At 34.1% G+C, this 17,953-nt stretch overlaps 2 protein-coding genes across 3 annotated transcripts; both read right to left on the bottom strand.

Moving 5' to 3' along the window:
• Positions 1–353: 353 nt before the first annotated feature.
• Positions 354–5,968, bottom strand: LOC133295333 (DNA replication licensing factor MCM7). Its single transcript, XM_061494150.1, has 15 exons — positions 5,893–5,968; positions 5,690–5,757; positions 5,525–5,584; positions 5,174–5,397; positions 4,813–4,990; positions 4,363–4,485; positions 4,170–4,259; positions 3,646–3,788; positions 2,940–3,117; positions 2,435–2,626; positions 2,016–2,188; positions 1,713–1,916; positions 1,354–1,519; positions 836–1,057; positions 354–458 (listed from the first exon to the last, which is right to left on the bottom strand). The coding sequence occupies exons 1-15, from the start codon at positions 5,927–5,929 to the stop codon at positions 354–356; spliced, it is 2,163 nt and encodes a 720-aa protein (XP_061350134.1). The 5' UTR covers positions 5,930–5,968.
• Positions 5,969–9,469: 3,501 nt separating this feature from the next.
• Positions 9,470–17,330, bottom strand: LOC133295336 (vacuolar protein sorting-associated protein 51 homolog). 2 transcript variants are annotated; one of them, XM_061494152.1, is made up of 20 exons: positions 17,151–17,330; positions 16,893–17,032; positions 16,622–16,676; positions 16,385–16,492; positions 16,077–16,175; positions 15,847–15,924; positions 15,483–15,560; positions 15,053–15,208; positions 13,823–13,923; positions 13,660–13,727; positions 12,876–12,949; positions 12,660–12,726; positions 12,237–12,346; positions 11,810–12,079; positions 11,581–11,697; positions 10,610–10,681; positions 10,464–10,514; positions 10,025–10,255; positions 9,762–9,938; positions 9,470–9,589 (listed from the first exon to the last, which is right to left on the bottom strand). In XM_061494152.1, exons 1-20 carry the CDS (start codon positions 17,328–17,330, stop codon positions 9,470–9,472), a joined length of 2,352 nt encoding a protein of 783 aa, XP_061350136.1. The 2 variants fall into 2 exon arrangements, with proteins under 2 accessions (XP_061350136.1, XP_061350137.1); XM_061494153.1 differs by having other exon boundaries at positions 15,104–15,208.
• Positions 17,331–17,953: the final 623 nt, after the last annotated feature.

Below are 17,953 nucleotides of genomic sequence, written 5' to 3'. Positions count from 1 at the left end.
TTGAAACCTACGAGATAAACTTTTTCCCTAATTTGCATTTCAAATGTTGCAAAGGCTTAAAATAATGTATACAGAGCTTGTTCTCCTTCTAGATTTTACGATTCATCAACCCAATTTGTGCTTCGAATTTGCAATCCTGTCTGTAGCATATAAAAATTAAATACGCAATTACTTCATCTAAAAAAAGAATTAAATATGCAATTCTAAACAATACAAAGAACCTACATCGGCCAGGTGAAATCAAACTACAAGAAAATCCAGATCTAAATGTGATTTCCCTACAGTCTTAAGCCACTTTGAAACCAGATTGCTGCAAATCATGTTTTGATTGGGGGTAGTGGGTGGGAAGTCCATCAAGCATCAATAAATCGTATATCGAAGGAGTGGGGATGTATCTGCCATACATTTAATGCTGCATACTCCTCTAAACACTCTTTCAACTGGGCTTCGCTGCACCCCTGTTCGAAAGCCAGAAGTTGTGCGATCAGAATATTATATAGAGGTATTGCATTGACGGTAATTAATTCCTGACAGGATCAAGAAATAAGCGGTGCAAAATTTTGGGAAGGTATTTACTCAACCTAGGCTAGCCTAAAAAGAATTCCTGACAATCATCTTATTCGGTTACTCATATATTCGCCAATACTACACAGATTACTGCTCTTCATTCAATGAAATAAAATATTCTTTTAATTGTTTAATGATCTTTTTACTGCTGAAATTCCCGTGTTCCGCAGTCAAACTTAGTCTAAACCCTTCTCAAATTTGACGTCGAAATCGTTTTCTACAATACTACATAATGGACAGTTTTCAACTTTGAGCAGTATGAACTCACCTTCCTAGATATCCAATTCAGTGCATGAGCATAGCTGACATCCATTCGGTTACTTCTAGCAGCTTCATCTCGCAGTATGGAATAAATATCAGATATGGGATCCAGACCAGACCTTTGACGCTCATCAGAGTACAAGGAGAATTTTGACATCTGCATTAATCTCAGTGCTTCGTCCACATCACTCTGAGCAACAGTTCCGGAAAAACGGAGCCTTGCTAGCGCCTGTTAAGAAATTACAAATGGAATAAAAGGTAGAGTCATTCTAACTGATTAGATAACAGTTCTTTAAAGCCAAAAAATATTAACCAACACCTAAATCATTTTTAATTTTAAATACTGCACTTTGAATGATATATGATGGACTGGTGAAGTAAGCACATAAATTATTAACCATAAAAGATATAACCCGAAATGCCTAATTTTTGACCTCCTTCACCTCATCTGAACTTAATTTCTGTGACCCGCTAAAAAAACTTAATAGTATCAACGGGTAAATAAATGGGAAAAAAAGGACTGACAGCTGATATGCGGAGAATACTGAGCAGTGTTCTGACAGTCGTATAGGAATGCGGAATTTTAGAATTTGCTTCTTCTTGACGAATGCCGGAGTATGCACTAGCAATATACTCTTCCAGTTCCCTTGGAACACTAGGAGACCATCTTCTTGCGGATGATATATATGCACTAGATAAAAGCAAAACATAATTTTTTAGTTATCTTTTACTAGCAACAGCAAAACAATGACACAGGCCCATATGTGAAACTATATGAGCAGTCAGAATAACCCTTCAGTCAAATGAAGCAACATATATGCAGTAAACTCCAATCTTGTTAAAAATAAAAAATAAAAAGCAGTTAGCTATTCTTCTGTCCTTACCGGAGAACAGAAGGTTCAAGAGGAGTGAATCCTAGAGCGGGAGACTCTTTATTTTGGTGGACATAGACAACATGCCTAGCCAGTTCAAGATCATTATCCATATCAGCTCGATCAAGAATTAACCACAGCAGATCAAACCTTGATAGGAGGGCAGGTGGAAGATTAATATTTTCAGCGGGAGTTCTTCGTAGATCATATCTTCCCCTTCACAATAAAATATGGATGGAATTAGATTTTAGAAGAACAAGCATGCAGGTCTATAAGACCGTGTCTGCCAACTATAAAGGTGAAAAGAAATAATACCATGCTGGATTAGCTGCAGCAAGGACAGCAGTCCTTGCATTCAGCGATGTAGTGATCCCAGCCTTGGCAATGCTAACAGTCTGCTGTTCCATAACTTCATGTATGGCTGTACGATCCGATTCATCCATCTTGTCAAATTCATCAATGGCGCATATGCCCATATCTGCCAGCACCTGAAATTCAGTGTGTTCTGTCATAATCTCTACTTACAACTGGAAACTAGTTAAAAGTACATAGATTGTATTGACGTAGGAACTAAAGGAGTGATTCAATGCATGACTTAATTACCATCTTAAATTTGCAAGTACTGAAAGCATTTCATGTGTTTTACCAGATTTTTCTAGTTTTTTCAACCTTAAGTATAACATAAGCACAATATGGATGGAAGGAATTGCTACACTAAAGGAAGCTTCCATTACCAGTGCTCCACCTTCTAGAACCATCTCATTTGTTACTGGATCTTTCTGAACAGCAGCAGTTAGACCAACTCCACTACTTCCTCTACCAGTGGTGTACACCGCCCTTGGTGCTACATTGATTATGTGTTTAAGAAGCTGACTCTTGGCAACTCCCGGATCACCCATCAAACATATATGTAAATCTCCTCTAATCTGCAATTGAACGAAGACTATGATATTTAGAAGTTTAATCATGTATACGATATATCACACACTACAAATCAAACAAAATGCAAAATAAGCTTAACAACAGAAAGTATGACCAATAGCACAATAGCATTGGAGTAAGAGGGAGAGAAAAAAACACAATTTCATACTTCAATTTTACTCAAGTCACTAATATTGCTGTAATTTAATAATTGATATCAACATGTCTTAAACCCTACTAATTAAACATGATTTTTATGCAAAGTTTAAGGTCCATTTAAACATGTGTGGTTCAATTTATACAAACATAGTTCATTACCTTCATCCCATCTTTCAACTTCCGATGGGGAGCACCAACAAGGAGAAGAAGCAGAGCCTTTTTAATATCTTCATGTCCAAAAATTTCAGGTGCCAGTGATCGTGCCAACTTATTATAGATGTCACCATCTTCTGCTAAACGTGCAATCTGCTCTTCCTCATCTCCTCTAAGTTCATATCTATGACATAATTAATTGATTAGAGAGCGTGTAAAGAATCAATTCAACCCAAAAGCTTAAGTTGTTGGATGAGGCTACATTAATGATTTTATATATCTCAACACGCCCCCTCACACAAGAGCCCACTGGGCTTGAAGGGTGAACAATGCACAGACCCACCTATCTATGCGAAGAAAGAAATTCCACTAGAAAAAAAGTGGAGGGCGGTAAGGATCGAACCTGCTACACCGAAGCTCTGATATCATATAAAGAATCAATTCTACCCAAAAGCTTAAGCTATTGGGTGAGGCTACATTAATGATTTTATATATCTCAACAGAGCAGCTATGTTCCCACAAACTACTTCAATAAGATTAACAATCAGGTATGGTATGGATTTCATTTTGTGCAAGCAAGTCAAAATATCCCAGTGGACACAAAGCCAAGCAGCATATAGAAGAGCCCGTACAAGACAAACTACTGTACAGGAAGCGGGGTAAATAAAAGGTGCCAGTCTTTATCAATTTTAAATTCTGAAAAGTAGCTTACTCTTCATATTTTTTCTTGAAATGAGTAACAGACATGGCCTCTAAGTAAGTGTCAGCAACTAGGCCGGCACGCATTGCTCTATAACCAGTGTAAGGTATAGGAAGAAAAATCCCAGATAATTCAACCACATCACCTGGAGCCACCTGACAATTTACAACAAGCAAGAGTTAATAAACAATAGAAGAAAATTAACCATTTAAACTTCAAATAGGTACAGAAAATCACTATAATAATCAGTCTGTCCATGTATTTTCAGCAATAAAAAACCACTCCACATTAAATCCCGACTAGCGAGGTTGAGGTAAGGACAATCCTTATATGCAGTCTTACTCTTGCATATAAGCAACAAAGCTGTTTTCCATATTCGAACCCGTGACCTATTTTTAGCAATAACTTTATTTATTTGTAAGGACATGTTGATAATAAAGGCAACCCAACTATGTATTCAACACAATTTTCAGGTACTCGATAACATCCAATGTAGTTACTATTAGTTTAATGCCGATTGGCAGGAAATAGCCAACCTTTCTTGTGAGTTCTCCCCTGAAATGAACAGTCATTGTTCGTGGAATATGGCCTTTTGGAACATGTTCAGCTAACTCTTGAATTTTTGCCTGCAATTTAACCATATCGCAAGTTTCTTAAGCAAATGTACAGAACAACATGAAAAAGAAAGTACTTAAGCACGTATAGACTGAACCGGAGTATAGCACAAACCTCTTGAAATCTCAAAAACTTTGATGCTCTCAGTTGAAGTATGACGTTCCCCTTACTTCTATTCGTGCTACAGCGCCTCGATGGACACTCAAACAAAGGCATAAAGACTCGAGCTGTTACTTCCTGTTTCAGTAGGGAAGAAAGCAACAATGACAATGACTATTGGCAGTAAATTCCATAACACTCCAGACATCCCACAAGAAAAAAAGAAAGATTCCACGACAAAAATCTAACAAAGTATGATAGATAGTTATAATACTTCAAATATTGTAGTTTAACATACTGGCAGTCAAATAATAATGGCAGAGAGAAAATTCATGAATTGTGATGGACTTTTATGAATCATGCCAAGCAAATCTCATGCAGTAGTTCTTTTGTTTCTTGTTTCTTTTCCATAGAATCTTTTTTACATCTAAATTAAGCATTTTGAGCAGTCCTTTCATCGATTACCTGGTAAATTTCAAAACCACAATCCTCACATGTGTATACAGCCACCTGCATCAATGGTTTGACATCCGAGCAACGCGTAACTATACCAGATATCCTTACAAGCTGACCAATGTACGAAGCCTTCACCTCCCTAATTGTAAATGGTCTCCCTTTTGAAGATGCTCTAATATAAACTTCACTGCAATACCCACGAGGTAAGACTAGGACTATCATATAAAAGCTAACGCATAAACACCATACCCCCTCAGATATTTTTGTCATTACACAATACTCATGCCTATAATGAATTTCTTTCCAAACCAAACTTAAGAAATTGGTCTAGTAAAACAAATTGAATGCAAAACAAAGAAGTGAATCTCACTAGTAGCGCTTGATTTCAGGAGGCATCTTCTGAAGCGGGTCAGACTCATCAGCACCTTCTGGTCCTTCGTCAGATCTCTGAGTCATCAATATGTCGTGGTCATCATCGGTGAAGGCCTCGGTGGGCTCCGGCATGAGATCGTCGATTGCATCAGCGAAAATCCCAATATACCTTCGAGTATTCTCAGTCACACGCCTCAGAAATTCTTTGTCTAGATCTTTATACTGAAAAAGAAAAAAGAAAAATAACAGAATCATTGGTTGTGATTAGAAACGTACAATAGAGTACCAGATCAACGTGATACAAAACGATAAATAATTCATCGAGGGAAAAAAGGAAGAGAAATCTTACATTAACAAAGTCCTGAAGATCGATCTGGATTGCTCGAGTTTTGTGGTTTGCAACGTCTTGCTGAAACGGAAATTAGAGAAACGAATTAGGGCTAACCGCCAACGTTCTTTGCTGTTCCGTAAGAGAGTAATAGAAATAAAAGTTGAATCACAATGGAGAACTCACCAGGATGTTCATGTATCTGGCTTCGCCATTGGCATCTGCGAAGTTGGAAAGGAACTCCCTCGCCAGAACTGGAGAAAAAAGGAAAGGATTTAACGGAATAATAAAAAAAAAAACAAAAATATGAATTGATCATGGAGAGAGAGAGAGAGAGAGAGAGAGAGAGAGAGAGAGAGAGAGAGAGAGAGAGGGAAGGGAAGGTTCACCTTTGTCTGTATCGAAATCGATGCCCTTGGTATTCATGGTTCAACGAGGCGAAGATGGCTACACAGAGATGAGGAAAATGTGCTCGAGATACTGAGTCTGAGAATTGGGCGCCAAACTATAGATAAGGAGGCAACTTTTGGCGGGAAAAGGAGCAGTATAAAGGATATGCTGTGATCGGGTACACTGTAACGAATAATGTTATAGAATATAAGAAAAATATAAAATCTGGGAAATAAATATATGAGTATGTACTGCTCTACTAAAAAATAAAAATAGAAAATGATAGAAAAATAATATGGGTGAGTCTTCGACATTTTTATAATACTGAAAATATTTTCGTAGTTAAAGCAATATGAATATCACAATTTATTCAATTTTATTTAAATAAATACTTTTCTCCATGACCCTACCAATCTGAATCTACCATGATAAGAACACCATCATTAATCATTTAATCTTCTCTCTGGTTTTAAACATTAATACATAGGCCCTAGTTAGGTCATTCCAATTGACCTGTCTTTTTTTTAAAAAAAATTGAAAATTTCAAAAATCTTTCTATAAATTTCTTCAGAATCATTTATCCTCTTCTCGAATTTTTCAATCATTTACCTTTCTACTTAAATTTTTTATCATTTACCCCTAACTTAATTTTCCATCCAAAATGATAGTTATCATCGTTAACTTTTTTATAAGATACCAAAATTATCATTTAATTAAAAAACAAACAACACGTTTGGTATTGTTTGTCGTTAATTACGCTTCTGTTTTTCAATCTATTTTAATTGCTTTCTTTTATTATCTACAAAGCTGATATTGATGATAAACGAAAGCAAACTATTTCTGTGTTGTTAATAATTTTTATCAATCTATTCGTCAACACATTTAATTACTTGATATTGAGCTCTTCAAAATTACCATTAGCAAACTATTTTTGTTACTAATGGCACCAAATGAACAACGAAAGCAAATTAAGAAATGAACCTAACATACACAGAATCCATAGTCACATAATTTCATTTCCATTCTTTCCCAATATGACTTTCACAAAAAGAAGTAAATCTCAAAAAGCTTCCAACTAAAACTTGCCTTCAACAAACAAGTTTCAAGTACTAAAAAATAAAAAATAAATAAAAATAGCCCAAAAGATATATATCCGATGCCAATATGATTTCGTGTGTGTAGAGAAAAGGAGAAGCTAAACCGATGTATGTGTGAAGCTCAACGACTGTGGATATCTGCAACTGGCGCAACAGAGGCATAACTGATGACAAAGAGAGGATATGACCACAACTCTCAACACGTAAACACCATCAATGTTTTTTTTAATTAAAGGGTAGTTTTGGTATCTTACTCAACACATAAACACCATCAATGTTTTTTTTAATTAAAGGGTAGTTTTGGTATCTTATAAAAAAATTAACACTGTTAACTATAATTTTGGATGGAAAATCAAATTAGAGGGGTAAATAATAAAAAAACTTTAAGTAGGGAGATAAAAATTTCGGGAAAGGGGTAAGTGATTCTGAAGAAGCTTACGCGGGGATTTTTAAAGTTTTCCCAAAAAAAAAATTATGAAATCATACAAAAGCAATTAAAAAATAACAAGAAATGCAAATTTATATGAAAAAAAGGTCTCTATAGCTAGATTCGAAGGTTAGTATATGAATTCCCTTGTTACTTTATTTCCAAAGCCCCGCCGCATGAACAAGCCAAGTTACTAAGGGCAAACTTCGAGCTAGAACTGATCGCGAGAAACTATGAATATATTTCTAATTAAAGAGCTTAGATGTTTGAAGTTGTCTTATACAATTTCAAAATAACACCCATCTAAAATTTGAGATAAAAACAGAGGACATTTTGAGAAATTTTTATAGGGAAAAAAATTTATGATGTTATTTTAGATAACTTCATCTAATATTCATCGAAACGATATCGTTTTGGGGTTAAAAAATTAAAAAATTAAAGTGAAAAAGACTATTATAATCCTGAAATAAATTAAAATTACAAAAATACCATGATTTTTGTCCCAAAAAGACGTCGTTTTGATGAACATTAGATAAAGTTATCTAAAGTAACATCAGAAAAAACAAACCCATTTTTATAATATAAATTTTCAAAAAATATCCTATATATTTTCCCAAAATCTCTAAAGAATTTGGTTTAGGTAATTTTATCTCGTATGAGATGTTTATTCTTTAGAGCTCGGTGTAATTTTCTCAAAAGGACCTTCCTTGAAGAGTGCATTTAGGGAATTAGGGGATTGTCAAACTGATTAGTGTGCTTTGCAAAAAAATAAATAAATAAATACTAGATTAAGTGCTGTTCGACATATCTTATTTTTAACTTAATTTTTGCTTTACAAAAATTTAATCAAACAACATAATTTTATAAAAAAATTTATTATAAAGAGTTTTTTTTATATAATGAAAAAAAACCCTAAAAATTAAAAGCTCCTATGATTTTTCTTATTAAATTTATGTCAAATTTTTAGATTCTTATATTTATTTTATAGTTTTATTTTTATTCTAAATTTGTATTTATAAATTGTATTATTTATCTTAATAATTCATCGTTATAATAAATTATTTCATCTTTCTTTATTTAAAACAATTAGAACAACTTTATATAATTACTAAATTAATTTTTAACTTTTTTTTTACTTTAACTTAAAAATGACTTTTAACTTAAAAAAATATGCCAAACAAACTTTAAATATTCAGGCTAGCACAATTATAAATGAATTTATTAGTATCTGGCTATTTTTATCTTAATTTTTATCTTAACGCGTTTTATATTTTTAAACACGAACGTCCTCCGTCACAATTCATGAAGAGCCATCGAACACTACCAAACTAAGTTGTCAAGTCATGATTAGGTAGAATTTTCTTGCTATTCAATACTTTCATAGAAAATATCTTCGGGTGTTACGGATATACTGAGTTCTCTATGCATCTTCTACTCACAATATAATACGTGTCTTACTTTTTTTATCAAATCACTCTCTCATTTCATTTTAAATAAAATTATTTATTAATGATTTGATAAAAGTAAAATACATGTCACATTATAATAAAAGTAAGACACATATTACATTATAAATGGAAGATGCACCGAAAACTTCATGCATCTTTTCACTTTCATGTAGGCATGTAGTATTAAATGGAACATACGTGGCCCATCTAGCATGTGCTACAAGATATTTGTTTGTCAAAACTATAACGAACGAAACAACCAGAAAAAAGTATTTGTCCTTTTAAATAACATAACTTATATCCTTTCACTCTCGTAAAGAGATGAGACCTACGTCTTTATGTTTTTTGTCCATTCTCTCTTTCTTTATTTATCTTTTTCTCTCACTTAAAATAACACAACTTTATATCCTCCTTTAAGATGATAGACACCTTTTCGAATCAACAATTATTAAGTGCATGTTGACAGCAAAATCATCCTTTTCTTAAAATCTTTCTTGTATTTTGGACATTAAATATTAAATTTATTATAAAAAAAATGGAAAATATGGTCTCAGAAGTAGATATGAAAGGTCAACATTATCATAGCCTCCAGTTCCATACATGTTCATGAAGAGATTGTATTTTGTTCCTTAGTTTTTGCCACCTTTGCTTGTATTAGTCTATCTAATATGGGAGGCTCCAATGGAATTGGATCAAGGCATCGGTCTGCAGCAGCAACAATCACCTGCGCCCAAAAAAATACATAAAATGCAGAGCAGATAGATAGTGAAGATGGAAGAAGCCAGAGATGCCTGTACCGTATAAAAATTACCAAAAATAATGGTAATATTTTCATAGGAAAAACTATCACACCAATATGAAAAAGTTAAGACCCAGGGCAAGATTATTTTTCCAACCTCATCTAGCAATAAGTCCATTGCAGCTTCATCTTCAACTCTTTCCTTTAGTGGAGTCCTTAAGAATTGAATATCCAACTGAATTTGCTGGAATCCACTCCGGTTAAAAGTCTGGAGTCTAACAAATTCTTGTAAACTTTTAAGGCACAATTTAACTATGGTCATAACGACTGATTCCTGCAGTTTGCAAGCAAAGATTGATAAAATTTGTTTGCAACCAATTGTTTAAATTTTGCATCACTAATATGACAATTATTCAATACCTGTGTATATTCCACTTTTGTGAAAATTTCAACTTTTTGCTTAAAGAGTTTCGCTAGATGAGTTTCCAAAAGTTGCTGGCTCCTTCCCTTTTGAGTACTTGACCGAGTCAATTTCTCCTCCCGGATGGAGTTGCTTCTTGATGAAGCACTACTTCCATTACTTTCAGCCCTGCGGTGCTTCCGCATACCTTGAGGCAAAACCTGCTTCACTTCATTACCTATGACTTTGAGCTGGAACATCAAATAAGAGAGATCAAAATGTAACTCTATATTACTAAACATGCTCATCAAATAGAGATCTATAAGCTTTATGCTCATAATTTCCAGATAGAAAAAAAAGTAAAACAAGACTAGTATTCAAGCACAATCCTCAAACAATTCAATGCAACTTAAAAGACATAAAAAAACGGAACAATTGATTTATAAATAAGATACCAACCTCTTGAAGAAATAAATCAACAAACATATGAACTTCTCTTGGCTCCTTATGCTGTGAAAAGCAAAGCAACAACTTTATATTCCAGCTCTTTCAAAGATAACCACTATTATTTTATTTTTTAAACAAAGGCATATAAACATACTGACCTTAACCCAACTAGGTGTGATAAACCTCTTCTGTAGGAGAAGTGATATTCGCTGAGTTCTCATATTTATGTACTAAAAAGAATCAAATAAAGAATATGTAAATGCTGCTTAACTTGGTATCAAAAAAAAAAAAAAAAATGCTGCTTAACTTGTAGATTGGTTTTAGATAGTAGAAACATTATCAAACAAAGGAAGAAGGGGTCCGGGTAAAAATTAAGAATAAATATTCTCCAAAACACAAGCATTCAAGAAAAAACGCTACAACATAAAAACAGTGCAATCAAGCTAGTCAATCCTCTTGCACACCGGACACGAAGTCACTTAAAGAAACCATGGGCAGAACACCAAAGTGAAAACACACTAATTATGCTATCCCAAGTAAACGAAAGTAAAATATTATTAGAAATACAAGCAATTTACTCCTTACAAATGCACCAAAAAAACAGAACAAACTCTACACTGCCGGAGTCTTGCCCTCCTTATTCATGCCCAAGACTCAAAATAATCAACAAGTAACTGCTCCTAATCTTCCCAAAAACCCCAAACAACTTGTTCTAGATAAAACTTAAAACTGCTTGCTGGAGTGTAAGAATAAACAGGCAACTAAACTAGTTACTTCATCAAAGAGAGTAGAAAACACACAGTGAAATACTGACACAACTATGCTATTCTAGTGAGATTGTACTTCACATACAAACTGACACTGCTATAAGGCCCAAAGACATATGGCTATCCATATTGAAAATCCTCTTTTCCTTTGAAAAAGAGATTTTTTCTGGGAAAAAATTGTTAAAACCAAGCTTCAAGACAGCGAGAAGGCTTGTATATAACTAGATATGTTACCTAAGGAAAAGACGAATACCAACCAGGAAGTGAGAGAAATAAAGACAAGGATAAAATACACACAGTGACACAGTGGCTCCCACAAATTGTACATCTATTGAAAATAAATTATGAACTTGAAAACATACCAGTTGCAAGAACTTGTCTCCAGTTGACCTGAATTTTTTAGAGATCTCTCCAGGAACAAAGGCAAATCCATATTCATAACCTCTAAAACTACCACCAGAAAAGGAAGCTGCTAATTCCTAAACATTACAATGCAATTTTTAAGGTATGCCCTAGGCATTAAATGAAAATGAACCAAAATATCGATTCGTTCTAAGGAATCAAATATAAGTTAGTCAAGTGGATCCTTGCCTCGGCGAGTTTTGGGATGGCAGTTTGTTCGATAAAAGTAGACAGTTGTGCCAACACTAGGACAAGGCTAGGAAAAGCTTTGTCACCTTGAGCCCCCTCTGTCAAACCATGATATTGATTAGTTGAATAATTGTTTCTTCCTGAAAGCAATAGGAACTGAACCTCAAGTTGCCTAAAAAAATCTTGAAATCCTTCTTGAACCCTGTCAATTATTAACTCTCTTAGTTTATCTAGGATCTCTAAGTTGTCATCTAGAATTTTGCGAACATCCTGAAATGATCCATAGAGAGAGAGAGAGAGAGATTAGACCTACATGAAACAACATAAAGTATAAATAATAGGAAATTTTTAACAGTGACATTTTATGCATATACATTCTTAACTATAATCTGATATCTATTGAGTCTATGTACACAAAAGTGGTTACCAGCAAAAAGTTCCTGCCTCCTTGGAGAACTGCTTTTATGCTAGCATCTAAAGCAACTTCCAGCGAGCGCTCCTCTGCTCCATCCCGTTTCAGTACTTTCAAGAGGGAATCTACCAAACGGAAACTATTTCAGAGCACAGTTATTAAGACAACTGTCTGTTAACTATTTTTGTAGCTAGCTCGTAATAGGTGAATATAAATATATTAAACATCAAGCTAAATCTATAAGACTAGAATCCTTGACAATGTAATGTTTTCCGTTTTGTGATTTTGATCATTTTCACGAACAAGATGTCATATTGGCTAAATCCAGCAGTCAAAGAATTTTGTCTTTGTTCTCCTAAAAGTATGAGAAGGTAAATATTACAAACTTTTATGCTTAAATTAAAAATCAGAAGCTTTCTACGAAGACATAAAACTAACCTGAGATATCTTGCATTAGATGAGAGAATGCATTTCGAACATACAGCTTGACAGCAACCTTGGCAGCCTGGAAATATTTAGTTTTAATTGATGAAATCTATTTTTAAACATGAACTTTCATTAGGGTTTATTGTGAGGAGAAAAAGAGAATGATGGCTTGAAAAGCTACATCTATAGATCAAAATCAAATTGGAGCCAATGACTTTGATGGATGACCTCAAGAGAATGATTAGGAAGAGATGCTTCCTGTAAGACTTCATCCATTCGGAGCACATCATTCCAGACAACTCCTGTGCCCAGGTTAAGTGTAATTATACATTTGAAGAAACCAAAATCAGATCCAAAAGCAATTGTATATGTGTTGACATTTAATTTTGAAAAATATTTCTTGGGAACACATTTATATAGTGATTGAAATGCATTATATTACTTCTTGTAATTAATTTGATATAGCACAACGTCTGTTAGAATATATATAGCTGCAATAAAGGGAGATGATGACGAGCTTTTCCTTACAGTCTAATACATTATCCAAGATATAAGATTAGACATATACTGCATTTTAGTAAAAGACTTCCAGGAAGACAACAAAACCAAATAGGTGCATATAATCATTGCTTTTTTTTTTGGTTTCCCATGGTGTCTCCACCCATTTGGATGAGACTTCCCTTCGTGACTTAGAGCGTGAACTAGCCCCAAAGTACTTGGCCTAGGGATCGAACCAGTGATCTTACTTTGGGCACAGCCTGCTGGTAATGTGCCACCCCTTGGGGTTTACAATCATTACTTAGAAGGGAAGAAACACATTGCATACAATCATGAAGACCAAAAACAGTTACATAAATCATGCCTATAAGAATCATAATAGATTTGTTTGAAGGTTATATGAAAAACTACCATGAAATTAAAAAACAAAACAAAACAAGTTCATTCAGCTAATTTAAGAAATTAAATTAACAGAACTAAAAGAGTGAAGTACTAGCAGAGTCATCCTACTTACGAAGAACACCAAGTAGATCTGCCGCACAAATTCGTGTCTTTACGTACTCCTCGATAATTAGAAAGTCCCTAGAAAACAATTAAAAAGTTGATTTGTATATAGTGAAAACTTCTGTACCGTAATAAATTTAACAATACTTTGCGTTGTAACAATAGATACTAACTTGGTAACTAAGTCTTGAGCAAGTTTGACTAATTGCTTTTCTGAATCAGGAAATATTACTCGAAACGCACGAATTGCCTCCACAAACTCACCAATGGCTGCCTACGTTGAGAAATAGAACAGTAACACATGCTCAATTCATCAGTCTCATAACCATAACTATCAAAGAAGATATGTCATATATGTAAAACCAAAAGTAACCAAGATTAAAATAAAAAATTGATCGAACCGAAACAGTATAATGACCAAGCCTTATCTCACTAAATGGAGGGATGACTCTATAAATTGGAACATTCATTTTATAATACATGAGCAACCAATTCAACCCAAAAGTTTAAGCTTAAGCTTATAAGTGATGGCCCATCAATGGTTTTAAATTATAACTCTAACAATTAACTTAATCCTTTATGTACCAAAAAAAAACTTAATCCTTTCTTGCCATTCATATCCTTTTCTGTCACATGAATCTGCAACAGTTTTATGCCACATTTAAACACGGGTTTTTTCACCCTTTTGCCCCTTATTAATTAATTAATAACCATTTTGCCCCTGATTCGAAACTATTTATCAATCTGCCCCTCTTTAGTCGACTACCTTGCATTTTTAATCGACTAAATGGCCAAAACAGACAAAAAATGGCTGCTGGGAGATTTAGTCGACTAAATCTCCCTATTTAGTCGACTAAATCTTCATATTTGACAAAAAAAAAATAAGTCAGTATGATTTTAATCGATTAAGTAGGGAGATTTAGTCGATTAAATCTCCCAACAACCGTTTAGTCGATTAAAAATGTAAGGTAGTCAATTGAAGAGGGGCAGATTGGTAGATAGTTTCGAATCAGGGGCAAAATGGTTATTAATTAATTAATAAGGGGCAAAAGGGTTAAAAAGCCTTTAAACACGTCTTCTCAGATAATATGACACTATATTCCACGAGAATGTATTACCCAACATAGCTATCTCACATTTGTCCTAATCGGCATCGCTTATTGCTTCACAAAAGCATATATATATCTAACCAGATATGTTGTTCTAAGATACATGATTTTGATGTTGTTTGTCACCAAAGGGATGGGTGGCCCTATAGGTTATAGCTATTTAATAGGCCTTTTATTGACGAAAGAGAGGACCTATGAGCAAGAGTTATATATCAGAGCCAGACACACAATGTAACACTTGAACAAAATCCCAAGTAAGCAAAGTTAGGATAGTAAATAAAAGCATATATATGCTTCTGGGGGAAAGGGCATTAAACAAAAGGATAGTTGTCTAACACTACTTACCTCATGGGCAGAGAGTGAAGCATTTTCTATTACTTCAGGGATCAACTGAATGTCTGTAAGGGAATGTTCCAACTTCTCTAGTAGCTTTGCCTTTAAATTGTCCACCTGCCAATAAATGTCCTTTACTAATAACATCAAATATAACATAGTGTTATTTCTCTCCATGAACAAAGACCGCAGGAGAGAGATTGAGACATGGTCAATCCCTATAACTCTCATGAAATGAAAAAGAAAAGAAAAGGATTTACATAAAAAATATCTTTTTCACCATTTACTGCAGATATTCAGAAAATAATTAATGGCTTATAAAAGCCCATCATGTCTCAGCTCTCAACAGTTAGTACAATGCCGTTTCAAGTAAAAGAGAATCAGTACGAACCGGAAAATTCAACTGCTTAAGCAGCACTGCAGCCTCAACTCTAACTTGTATTGATTCAGAATCTGAAAATAGCTTTCCCTGGTTAGAGAAAAAAAATGTCAAATTATGAAGACAAGCTTCTCAAAAACAAAATGACAATCGATTATTTTTTTGGCAAAATATTAGAGACTTCAAGTTCACTGTATTCCATAAACTTTTAGACCATGCTTAGAAAACTGGATTAGAAAAGATGGATAGAACAAGCTAATCTTATCCAATTTTATCATAAATTCTATATACGAATAAGACAGGATATAGCTATCTAAAAAGGACCTCATATCAAGCTATAAGATGATGGAAAGCATAAAACGCGAAAGAAATATACCTGCAAGTTTTTTGCTATGATAGCTATTGCTTCTTCAGATGCTTGCTTACAATCCTGGAATGATGAGTCTCCATATGCCTGACAAAGAGGAGAAAAACAAAGAAAGATATCCCATCTTAAATTTATTGCATTACATGTAAATATGTGTGCGCCCGCAGGGGGGGGGGGGGGGGGCAAATGTAAAAGTAGCCAAGAGAGTTGAATTAGTAATAATGTCAGCCAAACACAACCTTAAAAAGTGGTGTTGCACCAGTGTAGAACCTGACTGCATCTGCATAGGCCTCAGATTTGATGCACTTGCGTAGTCTGTCAGGTAGATCATATATGAACTGCTCATGCACAAGAGTTAAAATCATCAGGAGCAGCAAAAAAATATAAATGAATTCTATCAAAAACTTGGACAAGCAATTATTTAACTGTTAACAGCATTTAGCAAAGAACTGGCATTTTGTACCACTGAATGACATCCAAAAATATAAATATTGCAGAGAACAATCATGCATATATAACTGGAAAACATGTATCATTGCTTTAGTACCTGAATTTTACGAAGAAGATTGCATGTCCGATGTAATTTCTCTATATGCTCCCTTTTTTCAAATAAAGAAGTGTTAACAGTGTCACTTCTTGACTGTACAGACATTATCTGCATTGGGGGAAAAAGTGGATTCCTCATGAACTCTGATCTTTTTCTTTTTCTTTCTCTTCTTTTTCTTAAAGTTCCTGGAGTGAAAACAAGTCTCAAGACGGATTGAATAAATTAATAAATGCTTACCTTCTCAAGAAGCTGTTCCATATTTTCCTCCATCCCCAACATATTACCTTTCATCCTGTTTGAAAAACAAATTTTTGTCATTCTTTTCTCAAATTAAGGATTTGATTACACCACTCTCAAAATAGAACGGACATTAAGAGCATATCACAAAACGAATGTCTGAAAAGAACTAGACCAAATTTTCACTACATAGTGTAACAAATAATGAAATAGAAATTGCATGCGACGTGGCCAAAGATCACAACAGGGGAAAATTATAATAAAACTATACCTCTTTATAGCATCTGTAGCGCAGATGAACTTGTTATAATTCTCATAGACAAGCATTTGCAAATCAGTGTCGAGATTCTTTATTTCAGCTACCATTTCAACATGCCTCTGAAGTAGCCCTTCCAAATTCGACTTATGTGCCTTCATAAGTAATTGTTTCAATATAAACAAATTGTGATAGACTCATTTTTTCACCGTAAGCGACAATGCCATCATATTCAATCTCGAAAAATAAATAAATACAGAAAACGAGAATTACCAATATATTCATGTACTGATCAGGTTCGAAGGAGATAGAGTTGATGTCATCGATGGAGGCGTATTGGGAAAAGCTGTTACCGTGGTTGGAGGACATTGAAGGGTTTGGAGAGTAGAAACTGGATAACAGATCTCTCATTCTCTTTGCTTTTTCGTCTAATGGTGCTTCATCGACATCCATTGTTTTTCGTTTTTCTACTGAATGAGTTCTCCTCCAATCTGTGAAATTAACAAGGGAATGTGGCGAATGAGATGTCTTATTTGTCGTTGCACTCAAGTTTTTCCTAGCCTACTTTGCAACTGCTCCATGTTGTTGTGACATAAGAGAGAGCAGAAAATGTTTCAACTTTGTAACACAAGGAACAATGTTGCAATATTTGTTGTCTTTGTCAATTAATCAATTATTCCTCTAGCTTATGTAATTAAAAGGTCATTTTTTGTCTCAAAGGAACTAGTCACTTAATTATCATCAACCCACTTCTTCAAGATACGAGTATGAAGTTGATGTTAGATGTTTCGTTTCTTGTACCTAAATATTTACACCTTTCACAGAGGTGTTTTTTAATTTTCTTAATTTTTTTAAGAATTTTTCGAAATATATTTGATTAAATAATGAGCGTAACTCCAACTTTTGTCTCATTTATGAGAAAATTATGTTGTATGATGAGGGTTTGATCCCTCACATTTTCATTTTTCATGCTCCTCCTCCAATCCTATACACCTTCCTATAACCCCCAAAAATTAATAGTGTTCGACTTATACTTTACCCTATCAATTTCCATAAAACAAAAAGTTCATGATAGT

Source organism: Gastrolobium bilobum, unplaced genomic scaffold (assembly GCF_033153095.1).
Source record: "Gastrolobium bilobum isolate Gb01-03AN ecotype WA unplaced genomic scaffold, APGP_CSIRO_Gbil_v1 utg5138, whole genome shotgun sequence".
Lineage (NCBI taxonomy): Eukaryota > Viridiplantae > Streptophyta > Magnoliopsida > Fabales > Fabaceae > Gastrolobium > Gastrolobium bilobum.
The sequence above is the reverse complement of the archived record's forward strand: the minus strand, read 5'-3'. Positions and strand labels throughout refer to the sequence as shown.

Bases quoted from the DNA above. Each gene is read 5' to 3' on its own strand.
- LOC133295333 (XM_061494150.1), bottom strand. From the start codon at position 5,929: ATGAATACCAAGGGCATCGATTTCGATACAGACAAAG. The intron at 4,486-4,812 runs GTAATCGATGAA...CTACTGAAACAG, and splicing joins GTGGTTTTGAAATTTACCAG to GAAGTAACAGCTCGAGTCTT. The intron at 2,189-2,434 runs GTAATGGAAGCT...ACTGAATTTCAG, and splicing joins TTCTAGAAGGTGGAGCACTG to GTGCTGGCAGATATGGGCAT.
- LOC133295336 (XM_061494152.1), bottom strand. From the start codon at position 17,330: ATGGATGTCGATGAAGCACCATTAGACGAAAAAGCAAAGAGAATGAGA. The intron at 15,209-15,482 runs GTTCGTACTGAT...ATTTATTGGCAG, and splicing joins TTAAGCAGTTGAATTTTCCG to GTGGACAATTTAAAGGCAAA. The intron at 13,728-13,822 runs GTTAGTATCTAT...ATTGTTTTCTAG, and splicing joins GCTCAAGACTTAGTTACCAA to GGACTTTCTAATTATCGAGG.